The following is a 23844-nucleotide window of genomic DNA, read 5'->3' as shown; positions in this document are numbered from 1 at the left end:
GCAATGACAATGATAGAGAGGAGAGAGTGGCAGCAGTGACAACGATAAAGGGGAGAGAGTGACGGCAAAGACAATATAAGAAGAGTGAGTGGATGAAAGAAAATTAGGGTTTTTAAATTGAAGATGCAATGATTATTGAAATAAAGAGATATATATTGAGATTTTTATTTTTATTTTTTTGAGATGCAAGAATTACACTGGTAATCCTCATATTTGTATCCCTAGTGCCATTTTGATTCATTTATTTTTAATTGACTTAATCTTAACCTTTTAATTTTAAATTTTAAATTTTGTATCAATTTGGTCAAGTTGATAAAATGTTAGGGTTTTTGATAAAAAAATAATCATGGAGATAGGGGTATTTTGAAAAGTAAGTTAAAAGTTAATTTTTTTTTTCCAAAAAATGTATAAAAAAAAATAGAGAGGTGATATGACTAAAAAAAACAAAAAAGTCAAAAAATTGATTTTTAACTAACTTGTCAAAATAGGCCTTAGTTGAGGTTAACTAACTGAGTTAAAATTTTGCCTTTAAAAATTGTTACATGTTGTTTATTTGTATACTTTTCATTTAAAAAATTAACAATTTAATCAAATTAAGATAAAATCATAAATTCATAATCAAAATAAAGTCAATTAGAATTAAAGGACCCAAATATAAGGATTATTACTATAATTTGCTCAATTATAAATCACAAATTATTACAATTATTTTTTTAATTTTTATTTTTGTAGCAAGATACTCTGTGTGCCGTTTAATTGACTTAATCTTAACCTTTTAATCCACATTTTCACAAAATCTCAAGTGTTTGTAATTTGTCCAATATTCATCTATCGTAATTATTACCATATCGACAACATCTATTAATCTTTTTACCGATCGACATATCGAATAACCAGCCGAATGACCGACCAAATAAAATTCAATCGATTCGAGACCAGTTGAAATTCGATAATAAAAAAAAACGGAAAAAAAAGAAGCCCGGTCGAGGGCAAACGAACGAACGATCTGAAGAGAGGGCATCTCACTGAAACCTTAAACCCTTGCTTCCTCCTCCTGGATCACCACACCCTCTCTCTCTCTGTCTCTCTCTCTCTAACCACTTAGGTTTCAGTTTTACGATTCGTTTGCTAATTTCTCTACCCTTCACAGCTGGGTCTTCGCATCAATGGCGTACAGGCGTAGTATCTCAACAAGATTCACCCTCCTCGCTCGAGAACGTTTCACCCCATCAATTCCACTCATTCATCGCGACGACAATGATCACAAATCCCACCAAAAAGATCGAAATTTTAACACTCTCCATCAACACCAATCCTTCGGAAGCCGAATCAACACTTTTGCAGGGTTTAATACTTCATTTCAAGACCAGAGATGGTCTCAATTCTCTATTTCTCCGATGCTGGGATCGGTTTTGGGTAGGCACATGTCCACGGCTGTCGGCGAAGGGGCTGACAAAATTGAGTATACGGCCGATGTTGCCGAAGTGCTTGCCGATAAAACTGCTGAGGTTGTGGCTTCTGCTGCCCCTGCTGCGAATGAAGTTGCGATTGCCGCTGCGGATTCCGCTTTTCCTGTGGCAGCTTTGCAGTATTTGATCGACAATGTTCATTCGTTTACAGGATTTGAATGGTAAGGAGCTGTAATAGAAGCATTATATTTATAATTTGTATTGGAACTTGGATTCTGTGTTCTTGTAAAGTTGGTTTATTTGTATCTGTCATGAAAATGGTGAGTCACTTGTTAGGAAAATATTGGGTTGTTCGATTTCGGATTGAGAAAGTCATTTTTCTCAAGGCACTATAGGCGCAGCTGCATTGTGGTTGGAAATTTTGAACTCCTCACAAACAAAATTTTGATAGGTTTTAAAGAAGTAAGAACAAAAACGAGCAGCACCTATCCTCTTTGTAACACTAATCCCTGTCATTTTGGGGGGGGGGTTAAGACTGACATATGTGTATGTGTGTGTATATGTACTGTTTTTTATTGCTTCCAAATTGATAATTTAGTTGTTTGATTGTTCAATGTGTATCTTCTTTTGGACAATGTAGGACAATCTGAATTAGAGTAACTTGTTGGTTTAGTCAAATTGGGTAGCGGCATAAGCAAAAATATTTTGCTCAAGGGCCTTGCTTCAATATATATGTGGAGTCATGTGTCTCACTAATAGCCACCCAGTGTACATAAAAAAAGTCAAGCTAAAACTGGAGTGTTGGCACGGCTAACTTCTTTTTGCAAGCCTTCCACCCCCTCCCACGGTTGTCATTATTTGATGAAGGAGGTCTTTTAGTGGATGATGAATCTAGAGAAGAATAATAAAAATATATGGAGCGGTGCTCTTGCATCTCTTTTAGTGCATATGGAAAGAATGAAACAGGAGGATCTTCAGTGCAAAGAGCTTAGTATCATTAAGCCCAAATGTATGATTCTTACATCCCTTTTTCTATCATATGCCCCTTATATCCCTCATACTACCCATTTCGTACATCCCTTTTTCTTTCCTATTCCCCCTGTTTCCCTCACTCAGTAGTAGGAATCGTCTTAGATGGTGACGACTCTGAGGAAAAAGTGCGATTCTGCGTTTTTGAAGAAGAATCGCGATTCTGAGGAGAGAGAAATGCAAATATGATGCAAGAAGAAAGCATTCTTGAGAGGGCAAGGAGAGAATCTGGTCGCTGGCTTCGATCCTCTGTTCAACGACTTCGATCTCGCGCCCTTTGACTTCCCCTTCGAAGCCCTAGTCTTTGTCCCTCTCTTCTCTTACTGTCGATCTCTGTTTGCTTCTCTCTCTAGATCTATTCTCTGTTCTCTCTCCCTCTCCGTTTTCATATTTGTTTTATATAATATAATTTATTATAAACAATATAATTTTTATTTGTTATTTCTTTTTTTCTTTTTTTAACAAAATTTATTATTTCTTAACTTTTTAACATATAATAAATAAAACAAATCATTTAATTGTTTAAAAGAAATATATTTAAATCATATATAATAAAAAAATCTTAAAAAATTTATAAAATAAAGAATCTAATTTTTATTTTTTATTCATTTTAACATAATTTATTATTCCTTATTTATTATAATAAATAAAATATAATTAATAAAAATAATACATAAGCGCTCCTAATCTACGGCTCCTCTAAGTGGCCGCGTTCCCCCGCTCTCGCTCCGTGCAACTATTATCCCTCATACTAACCATTTCTTACGTCCATTTTCTTTCATATCCCCCTTCTATCCCTCATACTAGCCATTTCTTACGTCTTGTTTTCTTTGTTTCGCCCCCTCTATGTCATTTTGGTCTTATTTAGTTGAATGCTCAATGTGAGCCCTTGGTAGGAGATCCCTAAGAGTTAGGAGTCTTGTGTTCTGCCACAATATGACCTTGAGCAGTATTGCAATATCCCACTAATGAGGGAGGGATGGTATCTCTGTTGTAATCTTGTATAAGGCATTCATTCAAAGATGTTTTCTGAATCCAAGTGCCCCCTAACTGTGGTCGCCATTATGAATATGAAATCACCATGTTTTTAAAAGATGCAACATATAATTTGATGGTTTCGAATCCAGAATACTGTGAAAGTATTAATGATATGTGATTTGACAGAAGAAAGTGTTTTATTCCATTTAGGTGGGCATCCATAGTTGTGACGACTCTTCTCATTCGAGGGGCAACAATTCCACTTTTGATAAACCAGCTCAAGTCTACTACAAAATTGAGTGTAAGATCCGTTACTTGTTCCCACGTTAAGTTTTACTTGTTTCTGTGTGCTAATGTATGACAAGCCAATAAGCACTGATCCTTCATGTTGAGCGAAATTGTGAAAGAATTTGGCCGTAATCTGAAAGTTATAGAGTTCATTAATTCCAATAATTTTCTTATTTATTTTTCTTAAAAAATTGAATTTGTATTTTTCTTTCCATGCATGTGGTTTTAGGAATGATATGTTATAAAATTGTAAAGACCAAAAATGGAGGAATGCTTTTTCTCCAAGAAGTAAGGGGAAAAATGGAGAAGAAAGGGGAAGGCTAAAGTGAATTTCAACGTAGCATCATACATGTTTATTTTCTTGTAAGCCCATGGTGCCTCTAAATATAAACCTATGAATTTTTTTCTATAAGTTTATAGATATAATCTAATTATCATCAAGTTACGAATGGCATTTTTAGAGAAGGTAGAACACTTTTACAATTTGAATCACTTTCATTAATGCATTTGATTGCAATAGAGTAGTTCATCTCAATTAGAACCTTATGAAAACTTCTAATGGCATTCTTCTAGTTGTAAGATAAACAGAGCTTTTGAAGAGGATTAACATCTAGATTGATGTGGCAATGACAATTTGTAATTACCTTGTGGTTTGAAAATTTGTATAAAATTTCTTTTTCTATAGCATTTCTCTAGTTGATATCATGTTCCCCATATTGTTTGGTCTTGATTCCTTATTGATTCTCATTTATCATTTTTTCTCTCATTGTGTTGGAGATTAACACTGCATATTTATGATTTGCATTTTTGTGCAGCTTTTGAGGCCACAATTGGAGGAGATTAAGCAAGAGATGCAAGATAGGGTATGGGCAGCCACTGATTCTCATTTATCATTTTTCTCTCATCGTGTTGTTAATTAGAATATGGACCAGCCACTGATTTCATGATGGTAAATTTTATGCATGAGTGTTTGGTCCTACTCACTGCCTTCTGCCTAGGACACTCGTTAACTTAATACAATCTAGGTCGTTGGATTCTTTTTTATAATACCATAATTCCTTGGTAGTTATTGAACCAATCACTTCATTCGTGTTGGGACAGATTAATTTTGATATTAGACCCCGTACGGGTACTTTTACAGTTTTACCTACATAGGATATGCCAACACTTGCAGATTACCTATGGATACCATGATTTTTAACTGCTTAATTTTTCATAGTGGATGCTACTATGTGGGTTTTAGACGCAACTTTTGTAGAGTTCTTATCCTCATCACTCCTAAATTAAATTGCTTTTGCAATTTATGTTCTGTTGTTATTTTCAATATTTTGGCTACTTCTTGCCCACAAACTTGTGGATTACCCGAGGGATGGAAATAGGCAAACTGATAAATTCATATGGAATCTACATAGGATCCTCTGTAACTGTGTCATGTTTAATTCAAATTTTGATCTATCTATATTTTTAATTAGTATGCATCTGTTTCCTGGTGCAATTTTCTGAAAGTTATATTAAATTATAGAAATCAAGAATATTTTATAAATTCCTAGATTTGCTAGAAATGAGCTGCAGTGGTGATTTATTGATCTTATTTTGGTTCAAGTTTTATTAGTGGGTCTTATAAATGATTTTTAGGTCTAGAAAAGTCTTAGAGGTGAAAGTGTCAAAGCCCTTTTTTTAAAAGTCCTAGCTGTACTACGGGAAAAGACAATATATATGCAAAAAAGGACATGACTTGAGGCCGTCAGAATGTACTTGATTGCTTGGGACTTTATATAACTCTTTGCATAGACCTGATTGGTAAAGAAGGATCTGTGTATCCCACCCTAGATGATTAGGATTACATCGTGGTATAAGAAAGGCCAAGCAATCTATACCTATTGAAATGGTAATCTTTTTGTTTAATCCTATTGGCATGGGATTTTGTTATTTGAAATGGGATTCCTGACAAAGGAATTGCCCACTCCTTGTCTATGGTTCTTGCCATCCAAATATGGCCATAAATTTGTCTTCCTCTTCTTCTTCTAAAATAGCAAAAACCCCTATTTCACCACATAATCCCTTCCTTGTCAAGTTTCTGTAAACCCCAAATGTTAACTTTGTTTCGGTCTGCATAGTTAATTTTAACTTCCTAATTAGTTGCTGTTCAGAATTTCCAAATACTTTCTCCATTTCAACAATTTACAACCAATTCCAACTTGCTTATATTTAGGACCATATAACCTCTCTTCCACCCTTTTAATTTCTGAACTTGCAGGCTTTTTACAATCCTATCACATCACAAAATAGCTGTTGTAGCATAAAAAGTTTTCTATTTCTTTCCTAATCAAATTGGTGTTGTAGCTTGTAAGGAATTCTCTTTACACTTGTCCTATGCATGATCTCTTTTGCTGTTTGTTTGTTTGCAGATGTATGTGTTCGTTCGATTTTTTTTCATATCATAGTTATATTTATGTAAATCATATTTTCACTGCAAATTAATAAATAATTTTTTCTCAGGGCATGGAACCTAAAGCTGTGGCTGAAGGTCAGCAACGAATGCAGGCACTATTTAAGGAGTAAGCAACTTTTGTTACTTCTCCATATGCGTGATAGATAACCGCTAGTAGTTGTTTTGATTGAGTTGTCTGTAGTCTTGTTGGAACCAAATGATATTAAAATTTCGTGCACAAACCAGTATTCATTGTTCCAGCTTTAAGTAACTAAAGTTACACTGTATTCATAACCATATATATTGGTGATAACTTAAGCAAATAATTTGACTAGACCGGAAACAGCTAATGTATTCCTTCTGCATGCCTTTTAGTAACCATTACTTTTGCAGCCTAACAAAGGCTTTCTTAGTGTGATCTAGACTATTTACCATTGCTCTATCATCTGACTTCAGTTTAGCAAATATATCTACCGGAAAACATAATTTTGGGTCAAAGTTCGCTGAGACAATTGCAATAAGTGATCGTTTTAATAAATCCGTTACAGAACTTTAGAGTTTCAGAATTGCAGATAGAATCTGAACTGAATTTTAGTAGCAAAATCAACTTTTGGGAGGTTTTAGGAATTAATTTGAAGTTTAAAACCATGCATTCTAGATGGAAGATGCAGGATGATGATACTTGTTGAAGTGGTGTTGTCATCCTTGTAATTTACCCCGGGTTTGAAAAGAAAACCAATGCATCTTGCTATAGATTAACATAACTTCCCTCCCGATTTTTAGCAATTTTCCATATAGTTAACCTCACAAGATAACTATTTGGTTATGCTTAGTGGTGGTAGCTTTATGCGAGTAACTACCACATATATGTATATGCTCTCCTTTGGTTTTTATTTTTAAACATAGGTTCAAGTTTCAACATCTTTGCTGTTCCACAAGCTTCTATTTGTTTCTGTGGCTTTTTTTTTTTTTTGGAATGAAATTATAATTTGCATGTTGCAGATACGGTGTTACTCCATTTACACCATTAAAGGGTCTCCTTTTCCAAGGTCCTGTCTTCGTCAGTTTTTTCCTTGCTGTAAGATGAATTTCTTTTTCTTGATATTTAAGTGCACCAAGAATCTATAAATTGTTTCAGAAAAAAAATCAATTCAATTTCTAATTTTGTCTTTCTCCTTCTTTTGCATTTACCTAAACACCCTATTTGTAGATTTCAAACATGGTAGAAAAAGTTCCTTCATTCAAACATGGTGGAGCATACTGGTTTACAGATTTGACAACTCCAGATAGTATGTATATCTTTCCAGTTTTGACAGCACTGTCATTCTGGATAACAGAGGAGGTAAGCTTATTTTATTTCCCTATCAAACCAAGTTTTCTATGGTCTCAGATACTCGTGCTCTGGATAGTTGGAGAGGGCTTAAATGCCATATAGTGGATATGGTTTGTATTATGATTGAAAAAAGGAAAAAACTCTTGAACAGACTTTTGTTTTCTAATAAAACTGGCAATGGTCCGTGTTTAGACAAAGGATGTAGACCAGGGTTACAAATTGTTAGATCATCACTAGTCCCCAAACCTTAAGCTGTTAGGAAAGGAGCCCAACAATGCATATCAAGCTCTCCAACGCTCTCCTCCTTGTGCGTTCTTGTCTTGCACGTGGAGATGTGAACATCCAAACATATGAGAAGCATAATGTAAATGGAGAAACAAATGTTGCCGGAGTCAATTGAGGAGGATTGTACAAATTACCTGTAGTGTTTTGGAGAAGAAGAGGAAGAGTTTGGCTAATGGCTTGATATAAAATGTATCTAAAACCACACATATAGGACGCAATTACTTGTATGTCTTTATGTGCATCTTCATCCTTCAGATGGTGAAGCATAAATTTGGTTGCAGTTCTAGCAAAAAATCTCATGCTTAATTAGGTTGAATATTTCCGGTGATGTTATCTGATGATTAGATGCTGCTAAATGCATCTGTACTAGGTTTATTTTGTTAATAGGTACTTAAATCAATGGTTTTCTGTTTCACTAAGAAGAAACGAATCAACCTGAGTTGGTCGTTATAAATGTATGTGTTATTTTTTGGCTTTGGATCCTGTAACTCGCCATCATGTGCTGGATATGTTTTTTTTTGTTTCACTCAGTTATTCTTCCTGCTACTTTGTTTTGAATCAGTTTTCTATTAACTAACATCCAACCTTTTCTCAGTGCAACATGCAAGAAGGTATGGAAGGTAATCCTGCTGCTAAAACCATGAAAAATGTTTCAAGGGTCTTTGCTATTGTTACAGTTCCACTTACGATGACTTTCCCGAAGGTACATACTTGTTGGCAACATTAGTTGCACAAGCATATTATGTTGTATTTACAGATACTTTCTATCATTAATAGTAATAATAAATAATTCCATATAAATGGTTGAATTCCCTGGTTGGATGGAGGGGTTGATGTTAATGTATGCATATTTCATTTGTTTGTCATTTTGTGCTTCTAGAAACACATACATATATTGCTTTCATTACCACAAACTGGACCGCTCCTACCCAAAGGAGTAATTATCCTGTATTCTGGAAATACTATGTTGGCAGTGTGTTTGGCAAATATAAGGGGCTAAATGCTTACATGGTTTCTTGTTGGACAAATCATAGAACACCATTGGACAGGCACACAGCCACATAAAGTACCAGACCTATGTTATAGTTTCTGCTACTCAAGGGTTTCAAAGCCCTAATTTCTTCATCTCATAAAGGTATTTGTAAGAGCTTTGTCTTTTGGTGAGATTGCCTAAACAAGTTACTTCATAGAAATTTTATTTTTTCTACTATTAGTAGTTGAAAATTTGAAAGAGTGCATAAGATGTTGATTCTAGATCTTTCTTCAACACATATGGTTTGTATAATATATATATATATTATTTGTGAATCGTGTAGTGTGGTAAATTGGAAATCTATCCTTTTGAGTATAAAGACATTAAATAGGGAATGAATCAGCCTGATTGTAGTGAAGATGTAATCAGCCTGATTGTAGTGAAGATGTACTTTGGCATTTAGTGTTTGTGGCATGAAAAAACAGAAAATGCTCTAGACAGTGTTTGGTTAGGGAGATTACTTCATGCTGAAATGGAATTAAAGGATTAGTTATGGGGCCCATTTTATTTGTTTGTTATGTGTGTGTGGTGTGGACATAAAACACAAACCCATGTCATACCTAGGACTCTTGTCCTGCTCTTTCCCTTTCGAGGTTGGCAGGAAAGACTACTTGAGTTTGTTAGTGTATTGTCATCTTTGTACTCTTTTTAAAAAAATTCATCACAATTTTTGCTATGATTTTGGCATCATTGTTCTGTTTTATATTCATCTCTTTTGGTTAAGATCAATTTCTGTCTGTGTGTGTTGTGCCAGTTGCTTTTAGTATTTATCTACTTTATTGTAAGTGATTGAATGAGAAGTTCGCGTCCACATTTTAAACCAAGGTCTTTGATGTCATGATATATTTATCTCTGCAGGCTATATTTTGTTATTGGATAACTTCCAACCTGTTCTCGCTTACGTATGGATTAGGTGAGTCTTTCTGGTTCACAATCATTATGAAATGTTTCAATATTTTGCTACACTCATACTAGCCTAGCAAATAGGAAGAAATATGTTCAACAGTAAACCTGTGCTAGGAACACACAAGATTTTCCCATTCTGTGCTCCTGGGGTGGGTGGGCCTAGGATCAATTCTCGATTATTCAAAAAAAAATAATAATAATTGAGTTGTTGGCTAATGTAAATGTCATATAAATCTTCTATTTTTTTGTTTCCACTCTTGCAATTCATTGTAACTTGTTTAATGATAGTGGTAATTCCATAAGTCCTAATTTTTAATGGATGATGATAATAATCATGCTATTGTGCATGTATACAAATAGATATAAACACAAGCTATTATATAATAATATAAGTTATAACAATGACCTTCATTTCATTTTAGATAAAAATTTCTCACTTACATGAATGCATAACAGTTTTAAAAAGATAATGATATAATTCCTTCAATGTTACTTTCTATCAACCTCTGCCAAGACTCGCATACAAATCTCTTCAGCTTTAAGCTCTGAAAGCGCAACATCTAGAGTAGGCAGAGAAGATTTGTGCAGGGGCTGGCCTCTGATGGACTCAAACTGTGGATTTTCAACTAGCTTGACTAAAAGAAATACCATATTAAAGAGCACAAGATGGAAAATGGAGACTATGGGGACCATAGGTGGTCTTTTTTTAAATCCATCAAGCTCGGTCAAATGCAGATGACTAGGAGTAAATACAATTCTAATATTGCAAAAAGGATTAGTTCAACCAGTTTTGAAAAAATCCCAAAAAATAGACTGCTTACCACCAGACTGAAAACCAGGTTGTTAACTTACTTCTCAAAACTAAAAACTATATGATATCATACACTCACTCTTCAATTGGATAGTAAGCAAATTAATATTGAAAGTGATCTTTGGAATCGTATGGGATTATAAACGATGTTCTGAGCTTAGTGTCCATTGTGCAAAATAAATTCCAATATTCTAGCAAGCGAAAACAAATACAATAAACAAGTAAAACCAAAAATAAATAGAAATAAAAGAATAAGAGGCTGCCACATCACTGGAGGTGCATAATCACATATACCTGAGTAAGCAATCCTTTCTTCAAAAAATCATAATTTTCAAGTACTCTCTTAAGAAATATTGCATATTCTTAGAACTTGCTTTCAATCCCAAAACTTTATTTTCTTTCCCATATTCATAATTTACATTTCGAGATCAACGTAAACGAACACACACTCCAGCAAGGAGTAATTTGATTCACATTGAGGGCAAAAATAGATAACAGAGGAAGGCCAAGGTGAGCATGGTTTAACATACTAAAAAAGGACATCATTGCCATGAACTTGACTGAGTAGAGATAAAGCCAAATGGGTCCATGTAATTGGGATAAAATTTGTTAACTTGAGCTGACAACACATTAATAGGGCCTTAGGATTCTCGTACAATTGAACAAACTAACCAGAAACAGAACCATTAAGTATTTGATCATCCATATACAATTGAACAAACTAGCTTGTTTCATAGTGCAGTAAGCATTAGAAGCTGTCGCAAACCATAGTAAACCAAGTGACCTTTAAACATTCAGCAATCCTCTGCCCAACAAACACTAAAAAATTATTGGGCAAGAACCAATAGAACCATTTGATTGACATAAAATCTAATTAAACTGTGAGCATTATGGGTTCCAATTAACTAATCCAATCCAACAAAAAGCTAAGAAGTAAGTCCTTGGTTTCCTCAGCACCTAAGGCTGTGTTTGGCTGGGGGATTTGATGAGTGATTTAGATAAAGAGAGAGAAAAAGTGTGTGAAACTAGATAAAATGCATGTATATTTATTCATATTTCAACTATCTTTTTCCTTTCCCTTCCTAAATCCCCCAACCAAATACAGCCTTAAAAAACCAAAAATCCCTCATTCCAGAATTCAATTTACTTATCTTTCCTCCATTTTCTCAGCAAACAAACACACAGTAAGGAAATAATATAAAACATCAAAACATTTGCATGCAACCGAACCAAAAAAAAAAAAGAAAACTAGGATTTTAAACAAGGCAGAGAGGTTACCAATTCCTGATCCTCAACATCCTTGAGGTACTCGTGGATTGAAACCGTGGGCTCAGCTTCAGCTTCCTCTTCAAACACATCAGCCATTTTTATCCAAATGAGATCAAAAAACAAATTTTCTCAGTGAAAGCCCCAAATTCGATTGAACAAACCCGAAACAACTGATGAGGACTGTTGTACAGAGCCAAAAAAACCTATATTCGTCGAGAAAAGAGGTCGAACATGGCTTTTCGAGACATGTTAGGGCACCAATTTATCGGTGAAAACAATAGAGAAGGTGATCGCAGAGAGGAGTGAGGAGGGTTGAGATTATGTGGGTCTTGAAGACGAGTTAGGGCTTTATATGAGACTAGGGACTCCGTGGACATTTTCCCGCCATAATAGAAGGCCAAGTTGTCTACTTTTTTGATGAAATCAAACAAAAAATGTAATCCCGTCCCTCCTAAATTTTTTCACTTTTTTTAGAGTTCTTTGCCCTCAATCTATGCACATTTTTTTGCCAATAGATTGGAGTTGTATATAATATAGATATAGAAATTGAACATTTTATATATCTACCAAAATACATTTTATTATTCATAAAACAACGCTAATTATTCTTTTATTTGATCTTAATTTTTATTGATATACATACGACAGTTTTTATGATAGTCAATTTCATTAAATCTTAACTCTATTAATATATTTTATTATATAAATTGATATAGTTAGTTTCATCTAGTATAAGGGTTTATAGGAGAGTATTGGTTTTTGCACTCTCATTTTTATTGAAATTATTTTTATACTTTTGTGCTTGTTATCTAATTTTACATACATGTCAAAATTGTTTTTTAAAGAGAAAGAATCAAAAGTATAAAGGATTGAGAATGAATGGGTAATCAATGCAATTAGCAAAAGTGTAAAAAACTAAAAATTTGCAACATTTCTAAGAAGGGCAAAAAGATAAAATGCTTTTAATAAAAAGAAAGTATAAATAAGGTTACCTTTATATAAAGAGATTAATATTAAATTGAACATTTAATATTTGAGAATATACGAAACATTACTACAAACATATCATAAAATATATATAAGAAAGAATATAAATAAATATAATGAGAGATATCAACGTATAAATGAATAATAACATAGCAAGGTAACCAATTGCATATGTTATAAAAATAAATGTAAAATTACAAATTAAGAACCATTGAAAATATTATCCATTACATCTAATATATGGGTTATTTTTGTTTTTAATTAGATGCCATTGCTTAAAACTTAAAGATTAAAAATTAAAAACATTTGTGACAAAACTTGAATGCTTTATAATATCAGTGGCCAAAAAAACCAATCAGGCTTAAAAGCCCATGAAATAACCCATATGACAAAACCATTCCAGGCCCAAAGAATAAACAGATGTGTATTCTTTGACAAACTGCCTCGTTTTTGTTTTTAATTAGATGCCATTGCGTAAACTTTAAAGATTAAAAATTAAAAACATTTGTGACAAAACTTGAATGCTTTATGATATCAGTGGCCAAAAAACCAATCAGGCTTAAAAGCCCATGAAATAACCCATATGACAAAACCATTCCAGGCCCAATGAATAAACACATATATATACTTTGCACAAGCTGCCTCGTTTAGGAATAGATTTTTTTAATAACTTTTTTATTTTTTAGATAAAATATAATGTAAAAAAAAATTAATATGTTTGAGATTATTTTTTAATTTTTTACGAAAAGATGGATAAAAAGTAGAGAGAAAATGGGATTTTTGACTTTTTTATATAGGTTGTTGGCTTTTTGTTTTTTTAATGACCGGTTGACTTTTTAGCTAAAATCACCACTTGTCAAATGATATAAATGGAAATTTTTTTTAGCGACTTTTCTACATATCTTGTCTCTTTTTCTTTTTTCTTTTTCCTTTTATCTTTTATTTTAAACCCAATATTATAGAAATATTATTAAATACTCTTTGAATACTATGTGACATTGTCTATTTAATACTTTCAACCAATGATAAATTAGCCCACAATACACATTAATAAATGAGCTATTGTTTATCTCATACATATCTAACAAATGTGATGTAGCATATCTAACTTGTAAAAAAATTCATTAATTAACTAATTGTAACATTATACAAGCAGTATCACATAGCGTTATAATATAACTACATAATCATCCAAATACTATTATTATAACTGTAGTGATTACTACGAAGATCAAAGAGGCATTCCTTTGAATCTTTAAAAAAAATTATTGATGATGGTGATTTACTATTTTAAGTTTAAATTGTCCATTGTTTTGGTACATGTTGCTATTTCTTGATATATTATAACAAGAAATGCTAATTGACCAAGTTGTTTATTTTTATTTTTAATTATTTTTTACTTTTGAATTTATGATTGATTGACTAGCCAAACCTGCCTCAATTGCAACCTATGGAATGAGATTTTTCCATGAAACATGTTAAGGACATGTTTGGATCGAATTATTACATTATCATTTTTTCCGGGGAAATAACTTAAAAGTGGATTTCATAATAAAAAATAATAAAGATTAGACTCCGTTTGGGAAGTGGGTTGGCTTTTTGACTTTTTGGTTTTTTTGGCTATTTTAGCCTGGGCTTAAAAGCTTGGTTTGGGAAGGACTTTTTGACTTTTTGGCTTTTTTGAGTTTTTTTGTGAGAGAAGAATGTAATGATTATGGGTTGGATGTGATGTTTTGTTTGTTATGGCTAAAATAGCCTATTTGTTTTTTGTGGCTAAAATAGCCAAAAAAACCTGCAAACCCACTTGCCAAACACAGAATGGGTTTAATTTTTAATTTTTGTTAACACATTTCACCATATAATTACCCATCGTTAGCTAAAAACTACTAGTAGAATGAGACTAAGGTCTCGTTTGGAATATGTAATTTTAATAATTTTTTTATTTTTTACGAAAAGATCTATAGAAAAGTTGAGAGAGTGATATAACAACTTATAATGATTTTTTGACTTTTTGACTAAAATACTTAGTTCTCAAATGAGGCTTAAGGTGCTATTTGATAAAGTTGAAAATTGAAAATTATTGAAAACTAAATGCTGAATTTATTAAATTAAAAAAATGTTTGATAAAAATTTAAGTGTTTAACTAAAAATAAATTACTTGATATGTATAAAAATTTTAAATTTATTATTTTCAAATTATATATTTTAATTTTTATATTGTGATAGCGGTGGTAGTGGTAGCGATGATGGTGGTGGTAGCAATTGTGATTGTCGTGGCGGTGGTGACGGCGGCGGTGGCGGTGGCGGTGGCAGCGGCATGATAGTGGTGGTGATAATGAGTTTATAATAGTGTATACTGATACTTATATCTAGTATTTATAAATTCAATTAGAATTAAGTAAGTTTCATATGATTTAATTTTTTTTTAAATTTTAACATACATTTTAAGAGGTATTTAAATTTTTAAGTGATATCAATTGTGATTATGAAACAAATTTAATTGATTATCATTTAGTACATTTAGTTTAAGAATTATATTATCAAACACTCCCTAACGAAATATTTGAATATTATTTTTTTGAAAATGTGAGTTTTTTAATCAAAAAGTTAAAAAATCACTATAAATTAAAAAATCACATGGTACTCCAAGACTAGTGTGTAATTTTTCCAAATGTTTTGAATGCATGGTGTAAATCGTTCTTATGCATAGTGCAAGTCATTATTTGTGTGTCAAAATTATACAAAAAAAGATTTCATCTATAATACAATTATTCTTGCAATATCCCATTAAACTGCAATTTCTTCCATCGGTGGTGATACATATCACTAAAAAAAGAGTACTAAGTCAACTCTAATGAGCTGGGCAGTACAAGAAATAAATAAAATAAAATAAAATAAATCAAAAAATAAAACATCAAATCATTTAAAGCTACAGTATATTTAGAAGTATTACAGCTTACTGTTTTAAAACTCTTAAACAATTTTCTTCTGCAATGTGTATTGAGTTTTTATCATATTGATATATTACTGATATCGAACTATATTTTAAAAATTATTTATTTATTTATTTATTGGGACACGCAATTCTCTATAAGTATCACTCAATTCTTCTGATACTTTTTTACCATTGTCAATATCAATACGTGTTTTTGCATATTGTTATTTTAAATTATGGTAGATTACACTAACATCTGATAAAGTTTTATAAATAATATAATAAATTTAATAATTTTGACGTAAAATCAATATATTTAGTTTCAGTTTTTTAAATTTAATTTTTTAAAAATTGAGTTTTTTTATTTTTTTTATTTTTTATTTTTAGTGAATATTTTTTAAATTTTAATTAATTTTTTTGCTTTTTTAAATGCAGCTTATTTAGATGTATCTAAATGGAAAAATATCTGTGAAAAAATATTTTAAAAATTAATAGATAAACAAAAATACGAAAAATATATTGAATTTTTGTATTTTTTTAAAAAAAAATCACAAATATTACACTTTTTAAGTGTATTTATGTTTGGTGTATCTAAAAATTTAAAAAAAATGCCTAAAATATTTATAAATTTATTAAAAATATTAAAATACTAAAAATAAAAAATATATATAATTTTATGAAAACTGTTATATCAATTTAACTAATAAATTATTTATTAAAATGGTGTTAAGATATTATATAATAAATAAATATTTTTAAATTACTTAATATAATATTTTATCAAATAAAATCAACCTACTAAAATGAAATGTAACGTGAAGAAAAAAAAACCTTTCACAACCAATGGAAACCTCAACGCTCTTCCTTTTCTTCTTCTTCTCCTCCTTCACCATCTTCACCTACAAAGCTTCATCCGTCGACATCTGCGAACCCACCTCCTGCGCCGCCTCCGAACCCGTCATCCGATTCCCCTTCCGCCTCAAAACCGGCCAACCCGACAGCTGCGGCTACCCGGGTTTCGACCTCTCCTGCAACAACCAGACCCAAACAGTCCTCACCCTCCCACACTCCGGCGAATTTACAGTCACCCACATCGACTACCTCCAGCAATGGATCTCCATCAACGACCCCAACTTCTGTCTCCCGAACCGGGTTCAAAACCTCTCTCTCTCTCATTCACCGTTCAAACCTGCTTTCCTCAAAAACTACACGTTTCTCAACTGTTCGGCTCACAACTGGTCCGACTACACGATGCACCGGTTCGAACCGGTGTTTTGCCTGAGTAAGAACCCGAATTACACGGTCATGGTTGTCGATACGGACTCGTTTTCCGGCCAGGATGTGCCTGCGGCGTGCCTGAATATGACGTCGGTGTCGGCGCCGGTGGCTGAATTTGCGGCGGTGTATAGGGATTCGGTGAACCCGAGTGGGGATCTTTTGCTGACGTGGACGTCTCCGATGTGTTGGCCTTGTGAAGCTGCCGGAGGGAGTTGTGGGCTGTTGTCGGATTCCGGTGTGGAAATCGGATGCTCAAGTGTTTCTGAAAGTGGTGAGTGTTTAATTTTCCATTTACAGCTTGTTTGTTTGTTTGTAAAGAAAATATTTTCTCATTTTTTTCATTAAAATCTTATCAAATGTCATTTGTTTAAAAAAAAAAAATCATACAACATAATATAATAATGACATTTTTTTTTAGTTATGAACTATACTAATAGACATTTTGACCTATACATGAGATATATTATTTTATACATTTTTTGTTTTTATTTTTTATAAATATAGATTATGTTTGTAATTACTAATAGAATATTAGTTTCAAGGAAACGTTTTGCAGGGGAAAAAAATGTAAATGATTTCTGTCAAAACAAAACAAGTGTTGCTTAATTATCCTCTATAATTCTTTTTCTATGTAATAGTATTGTTGTGGTATTTGAACATTATTTTTAAAATATGTAATTCAAAATAAAAAAAATATTATTTTGATTTTAAACTTAAACCATTAAATTTCAAAAATGGTAAAGAATCCAAGTCTGAATTTATTGAATTATAAATTTTCATCAGCCACCCAAAAAAGAAAAAGTATAAAACCATATCTTCTATAAAAAAAAAAAATGTTATGTTGTATAAATATAAATTTTATATAGAATAATATAATTTTTTTTTAATAATAATAATTACTTAAATAACAACCATTGTGACACATAATTTTAAAACACAAACTCTGCACCATTTAACATTTTTTTTTTTGGGGGGTTTTGAAAACTCTACTTTCATGCTATATATATAATTTTTTCGAGGTAAATGATCACGAATCCGGATCCTCGGCCCCCCTTTTCGGCGGCCGTTCCCAGCAGCCCCCCAAAACGACGTCGTTTTGGGGGTTTTTTCATTTTTTTTTTTTTTTCCTTCTTCGCAGAACCAGAGGGGAGGGAAGGGGAAGAAGAGAGAGAGGAAGGGGAGGGGAGGGGGTCCGGATTCGCCGAAGACTCGCCGTCGCAGGTCGTCCGATCGTCGCCTCGCCTCGCCTCGCCTCCGCCGTCACAGGTCGTCCAGCCGTCCGATCGTCGCCTCGCCTCCGCTCGTCGCCTCGCCTCCGCCTCCTCCTCCCCCGGTGATTATGGCTCCCTCCAGTCCGGCCCACCGGCGGCTCCCCTCCCCTCCCCCTCTCTCTCTTCTTCCCCTCCCCTCTCCTCTGGTTCGTTCGAACGAGGAAGAAGAAAGAAAAAAAAAAAAATCAAAAAAACTCCCAAAACGACGTCGTTTTGGGGGGCTGCTGGGACGGCCGCCGAGAAGAGCGGCCGAGAATCCGGACTCAATGATCACATACGATGACATACAACAAGCTATACTTTTAGTTGGATGCAAGACTTTTTTTTTTTTTGGCTTAACTCATTGTGGATGGAAATTACAATAATAACATTCATAGTGTTGTCCTTTCTTTTATAGGCAACGATGTGAAAAGGTTCTGACCACCTAAATTAGTCTTAATTAGTAATATTATTGTGTTATGTTTTGCATAATTGTACCTCAGTTTAAAAAATTAAAAAGAAAAAGTAATATTATATAATTAGAAAATTTAAACATAAAATTTATACAAAATAATGTGCTCTCTTCATATCATTCCATTTCAATAATTGTACAAAAATGTAATTATCACGTTTTTTTAAGTGACTTAGAGCATCTCCAACGGTGAATCAAATTTTTCACCAAATTTGAGTAAAAAATGACCCATTTTATCAATTTGATACCACTCGCTCCAACGGTGCACTTTCATCAAATTTGTGCCGGGGACAACCAGTTGGTCGACCGGTTAAGCGAAATTTTTTTTTTTTTTTTTTTGAACTTTTTGAACCTTTTAGTGGTCGACCGGCTGGTCGACCGGTTAGGCCAAAAAAAATTTTTTTTTTTTTTTTTTAATGTTTGAACCTTTTTTTCGAACCGTTTGAACCTTTAGGCGGTCGACCGGTTGGTCAACCGGCCGGACAACCGGTTGGTCTCTCCCAACGGTTAGGAACAGTGATTTGGTAAAATGTTTCGCCTGTTCTCATTTTGGTAAAAGATTTGCTGAATTCTGGATTTGATATCGATTTGGTGAAACCGTTGGAGCTCAAAAAAGTGACTTTTTCATCAAATTTTGAATTTGATATCAGGTTTGATGAACCGTTGGAGATGGTCTTATGTATAAAAAAAAATTGAATTATTTTCTTTCAAAAAAAAAAGAAAAAAAGAAAAAAGAAGTCAGCTTAGGAAAGGCAGTGAATGAAAGGGAGTAGTGGTCTAAATCTGCGGTCTCATCTCAACAACAACACACAGACAAACAAGTTTTAGACATTCAACTCGAAGAGGAGACATGGGACAGTGACAGCATTAGGTAGAAAATTCAACCTTGAATTCCTCGTTCAAAAAAAAAAAAAAAAACTTCAATTCCTTCTATTCATTTATTTATTTTGCTCTCATTTCATTTTTATTTATTTATTTTGGTGGGGGTAATGGCACCTACCTTATCTTTTTCTTAATAAAATTAATAATAATAGTCTTTTTAGACTTTTATTTTCTTTTTTTTTTTCGTGTTTATGTTTGGATGCAAAGCGATGATAGTCTCTTTATAAGTTGTCAAATTATTCTTTTTACTTTTTTACACGTATTTTCTTAAAAAAAAATAAAAGAGTAATGTTATATAAACAAAAAACTTCGTACATAATTATGTTACTCATTGTAGAGCTTTCACTTCAAAACAAAACACATTAAAGATGAATTTATTTATAATAATAGCATTGCCGCATCATTCTTGTCAAATTTTTTATATTAATTTTATGTATATTTAGAATTTTTTCAAACGATAATATTAAAAGTTTATAATTTAACTAGGTTATTACTCCCTTGTTTTGTGACAATATATAATGACAAAATTTTAATATGACATACAAAAAGAAACACTAAAAGTAAGAAGATTTTTTTTTTTAATAATTACACAAAAAATTAGATTTACATGCAAGATTCAAACTATTAATGTCGAAGTGCAAAAGCTTTGACTAATCCAAGTCCCATTGATTCCCCTAACCATGTTAAGAAGTAATTATAATCACAAATATGATGATTACCACTTTTTCCTTTACCAGTTATTATATTAACACGACATCAATCTAACAACCAATTTGGAGATGTTCAAATTGTGTTTGTCACCTTACTTTCATAATTATGCGACCCTTCTTCTATTTTAACAAGTCAAAGTCTGTACATATAGCCCTATAGTCAAATGGAAGTTTCGGATGACAAACAATTAATTTGACTCGGTATTTTGGTGTTTGGTAAAGGTTTTTTTTTAGTTTTCTGGATTAAAATTTACAAAATGATAAAATAGATTAAAATAGTTAATCAGACAAAATGTCACATCAAATTTATAATCATTTCATTTTTTCTCTCATAAATATCATATCCAGTTACAAACAAATCTAACTATGTTTTCAAACACAAAAAATTTAACCTACAAGTGGGTGTTTGGGAAGTGAGTTTTTTTTGTAGGTTTTTTTAGTTGTAGGATATTATTGGAGAAATTTTTTTTTATGTTTTGGAAGATAGTTGAATTTTTTTGTGGTTTGATGTGTTGTTTGTGAAAGAAAAAATGAAATGATTATGGGGTTTGATGTGATATTTTATTTGAATTTATTTTTTTGGTTTTGTAACCAATTTGTCTTTTAGTGAAAAAAAAAAACAAAAAAAACTTCTTCCCAAACAGCACCTAAAATAGTCAAAAACTAAAATAGCCTACTAAAATAATAATTTTCTAAACACCCACTTTGTATTATGATTCCCAATATTTTTAAAAAAGAAGAAGGTGTTAACCAAGGCTTCCAAATGATCCCTACCTTCACTATCCCTCTAATCTCCTGTGAAGATTATTCGGCTCGGTGTATATAAATGTTACATACAATATCTCAATTATTGATTTGTGTAAACACTATATTAATTTATGACTAAGATATCATGTACAGCATATCGTACATAATAATGAATAATTTATCACTCTTGTAACCTTGGGGTCTCTACGATATGGTTTGATTTACAATCATAAATTCTTGATAACTTTATTTAGCACAAAGATAATAAGGAAATGTAATCTTTAAACAAAAAATATTATGCTAAATACTCAACTAGAGCAAGACTATTGTTATGTTTATTTTGTCCATAAAATTATAAGTCATTTTGACTAGAGTTTTAATTTGAAATAATAAAACCCGAGTGTTCATTTTTATTTTTATTTATTATTATATATATATGCTTGTCAATAGTTTTACATCAAAATTACTACTATTTTACAGGTCTACCAAGGGTTGCTAAGTATGGGATTATCATTGGAGTTGGAATACCTGGGTTTGTTTGCCTTATTGGGCTTTCATGTTACACTTGTAGCAGGATCAAGAAATACAATCAGCGACGCCAAATTGAAGCTCAACTCTCTAACTGGACTCCACAACCTATGGTAATCATAATGGGCCTCGATCGGCTCACCATAGAGTCCTACCCAACGACTGTGCTCGGTGAAAGTGGGCGACTTCCCAAGCCCAATGATGGCACTTGCCCAATTTGTTTGGCCGAGTACCAGCCCAAAGAAACGTTGAGAACCATACCAGAATGCAATCACTACTTTCATGCTAATTGCATAGATGAATGGCTTAGGATGAATGCCACATGTCCATTGTGTCGGAATTCACCGGGCGAATCATCGGTGGCTACACCTCATTCGTCAACATCATTGTCATCATTGTCGCTGTCGTCAATGCAGTCTTACTCGTCAACGTCATTGCCATCCCCATTGCCGTCGTCACCGCAATCGTAAATCAAATCTTATTCCATATTTTTTATCAATAATATCATGTGTATATTTTGGGGGAAAAAAAAGTTGAGTGTTTTTTTTAAAAAAAATTATTTTTATATACATAGTGAAAACGATTATAGTAATCCTAAACTAAAATGTGTATTTTAATAGGTGTGTTTGACACCCTATTGGTATATAAATTTTTTTCCGTATGTTTGGGCATAGTTTTGGATAATTTTATTTGTAAACACCAATTTCCTTAAGTTCACATATTTGATGAAATTTTTTCTTAATATGATTTTATTCTAAAATAAAGATACAATAATACTCTTATCTTATTCCACTCAAACCATAATTCTAAACATCACAACCATCCTTCATCAAGAGCACCGCCTCTCTCCTCCGCCATCCCTTCCTGCCACATATTTTTTCTTTTGTTTGCAACCACCCAACACAAGCCCCTGCAGCAAAGCACCTACTTTTATGGTTGCATGTGGAGGTCTAGGGTGTAAGTAGAAGAGTTAGAAGTGGCGGCAATGACAACGATGGAGGGGAGAGAGTGGCGGCAAAGACAACGTAAGAAGAGTGAGTGGATGAAAGAAAATTAGGATTTTTAAATTGAAGATGCAATCATTATTGAAATAAAGAGATATGTATTGAGATTTTTATTTTTATTTTTTTGAGATGCAAGAATTACACTGGTAGTCCTCATTTTGTATCCCTTGTGCCATTTTGATTCATTTATTTTTAATTGACTCAATCTTAACTTTTTAATTTTAAATTTTGTATTAATTTGGTCAAATTGATAAAATGTTAGGGTTTTTGATAAAAAAATAATCATGGAGATAGGGGTATTTTGAAAAGTAAGTTAAAAGTCAATTTTTTTTTTTTTGACTTTTTTTTTTTTTTGAAAAAATGTATAAAAAAAATAGAGAGGTAATATGACTAAAAAAAATTAAAAAGTCAAAAAAATAACTTTTAACTAACTTGTCAAAATAGGCCTTGGTTGAGGTTAACTAACTGAGTTAAAAAACTTTATAATCTTTCCTTTAAAAAATGTCACATGTTGTTTATTTGTATATTTTTCATTTAAAAATTAACAATTTAATCAACTAAATCAAATTAAGATAAAATTATAAATTCATAATCAAAATAAAGTCAATTAGAATTGAAGGACCCAAAATATAAGGATTATTACTATAATTTGCTCAATTATAAATTACAAATTATTACAATTATTTTTTTAATTTTTATTTTTGCAACAAGATACTCTGTATAAATTATTTACGAACCTCTCCAATTGTGGTTAAAGACTAGAAGCCCAACCTTAGATAAGTTGGTAAAATAACGATTTGGGTGACTTAAGATTTTAGATTCAAAATTTATACTAACCTTTTTATAGCTCTCTTGACTGAAAATAGGAGGTGAAGGATGGATTTCTCGATATTTTTTCCGAATTGACTTAGGATTTTTTATTTTATTTTATTATAATGATATTTATATGTGTATTTGTCATGTATAAATGTATCAAATAAAATGATAAACAAAATTTGATAAAGAATTTTCCTTTGATTAAAAGCTACTTTTGTTGTCACGTGATGCTGTTGCAATAGAGAACTAGATGACAATTATTAATTGAGCCACGTCGAATAAAAGTTGATAGTTAGAAGATTTAATTGCTAAAATTAAAAAATTTAACTGCCAAAATAAGAATTATATAATATTTGAATATGATTTATTCAAGTTTTTAGGCTTGTCGCCAACGCAAGGTGCACAGTAAAACATAAAAAATTATATATTAAATAAAATTATTGTCTAAATTTATTTTTAATAT

The 23844-nt window shown here is 32.1% G+C and overlaps 2 protein-coding genes and 1 long non-coding RNA gene across 4 annotated transcripts; 2 read left to right on the top strand and 1 right to left on the bottom strand.

Annotated features, from left to right (window-relative positions):
• The first annotated feature begins 804 nt into the window (after positions 1-804).
• On the top strand, positions 805-9994 carry LOC114283665 (mitochondrial inner membrane protein OXA1). Its single transcript, XM_028226539.2, has 8 exons — positions 805-1630; positions 3627-3717; positions 4520-4567; positions 6204-6262; positions 7138-7213; positions 7346-7477; positions 8349-8456; positions 9645-9994. The coding sequence occupies exons 1-8, from the start codon at positions 1167-1169 to the stop codon at positions 9759-9761; spliced, it is 1095 nt and encodes a 364-aa protein (XP_028082340.2). The 5' UTR covers positions 805-1166; the 3' UTR covers positions 9762-9994.
• Positions 9995-11074: 1080 nt separating this feature from the next.
• On the bottom strand, positions 11075-11922 carry LOC114283666 (uncharacterized). The gene is made up of 2 exons (XR_003636640.2): positions 11782-11922; positions 11075-11308 (listed from the first exon to the last, which is right to left on the bottom strand). It is a non-coding gene; the product is annotated as an uncharacterized LOC114283666 (long non-coding RNA).
• Positions 11923-14703: 2781 nt separating this feature from the next.
• On the top strand, positions 14704-22222 carry LOC145803056 (putative RING-H2 finger protein ATL21A). 2 transcript variants are annotated; one of them, XR_014345156.1, is made up of 3 exons: positions 14704-17243; positions 18111-19565; positions 21514-22222. XR_014345156.1 is itself a non-coding variant. In XM_082896409.1 (2 exons), the coding sequence occupies exons 1-2, from the start codon at positions 16538-16540 to the stop codon at positions 22029-22031; spliced, it is 1224 nt and encodes a 407-aa protein (XP_082752535.1). In that variant the 5' UTR covers positions 14704-16537; the 3' UTR covers positions 22032-22222. The 2 variants fall into 2 exon arrangements, 1 of the variants encoding a protein (XP_082752535.1); XM_082896409.1 differs by lacking the exon at positions 18111-19565.
• Positions 22223-23844: the final 1622 nt, after the last annotated feature.

The sequence above is a fragment of the Camellia sinensis genome, chromosome 11 (genome assembly GCF_055761805.1).
Source record: "Camellia sinensis isolate YWXY chromosome 11, ASM5576180v1, whole genome shotgun sequence".
Classification (NCBI taxonomy): domain Eukaryota; kingdom Viridiplantae; phylum Streptophyta; class Magnoliopsida; order Ericales; family Theaceae; genus Camellia; species Camellia sinensis.
The sequence above is the reverse complement of the archived record's forward strand: the minus strand, read 5'-3'. Positions and strand labels throughout refer to the sequence as shown.

Coding starts and splice junctions, on each gene's coding strand:
- LOC114283665 (XM_028226539.2), top strand. CDS start 1,167: ATGGCGTACAGGCGTAGTATCTCAACAAGATTCACCCTCCTCGCTCGA. Junction 6,263..7,137: donor ATGCAGGCACTATTTAAGGA/GTAAGCAACTTT, acceptor TGCATGTTGCAG/ATACGGTGTTACTCCATTTA. Junction 7,214..7,345: donor TCGTCAGTTTTTTCCTTGCT/GTAAGATGAATT, acceptor CCCTATTTGTAG/ATTTCAAACATGGTAGAAAA.
- LOC145803056 (XM_082896409.1), top strand. CDS start 16,538: ATGGAAACCTCAACGCTCTTCCTTTTCTTCTTCTTCTCCTCCTTCACC. Junction 17,244..21,513: donor CTCAAGTGTTTCTGAAAGTG/GTGAGTGTTTAA, acceptor ACTATTTTACAG/GTCTACCAAGGGTTGCTAAG.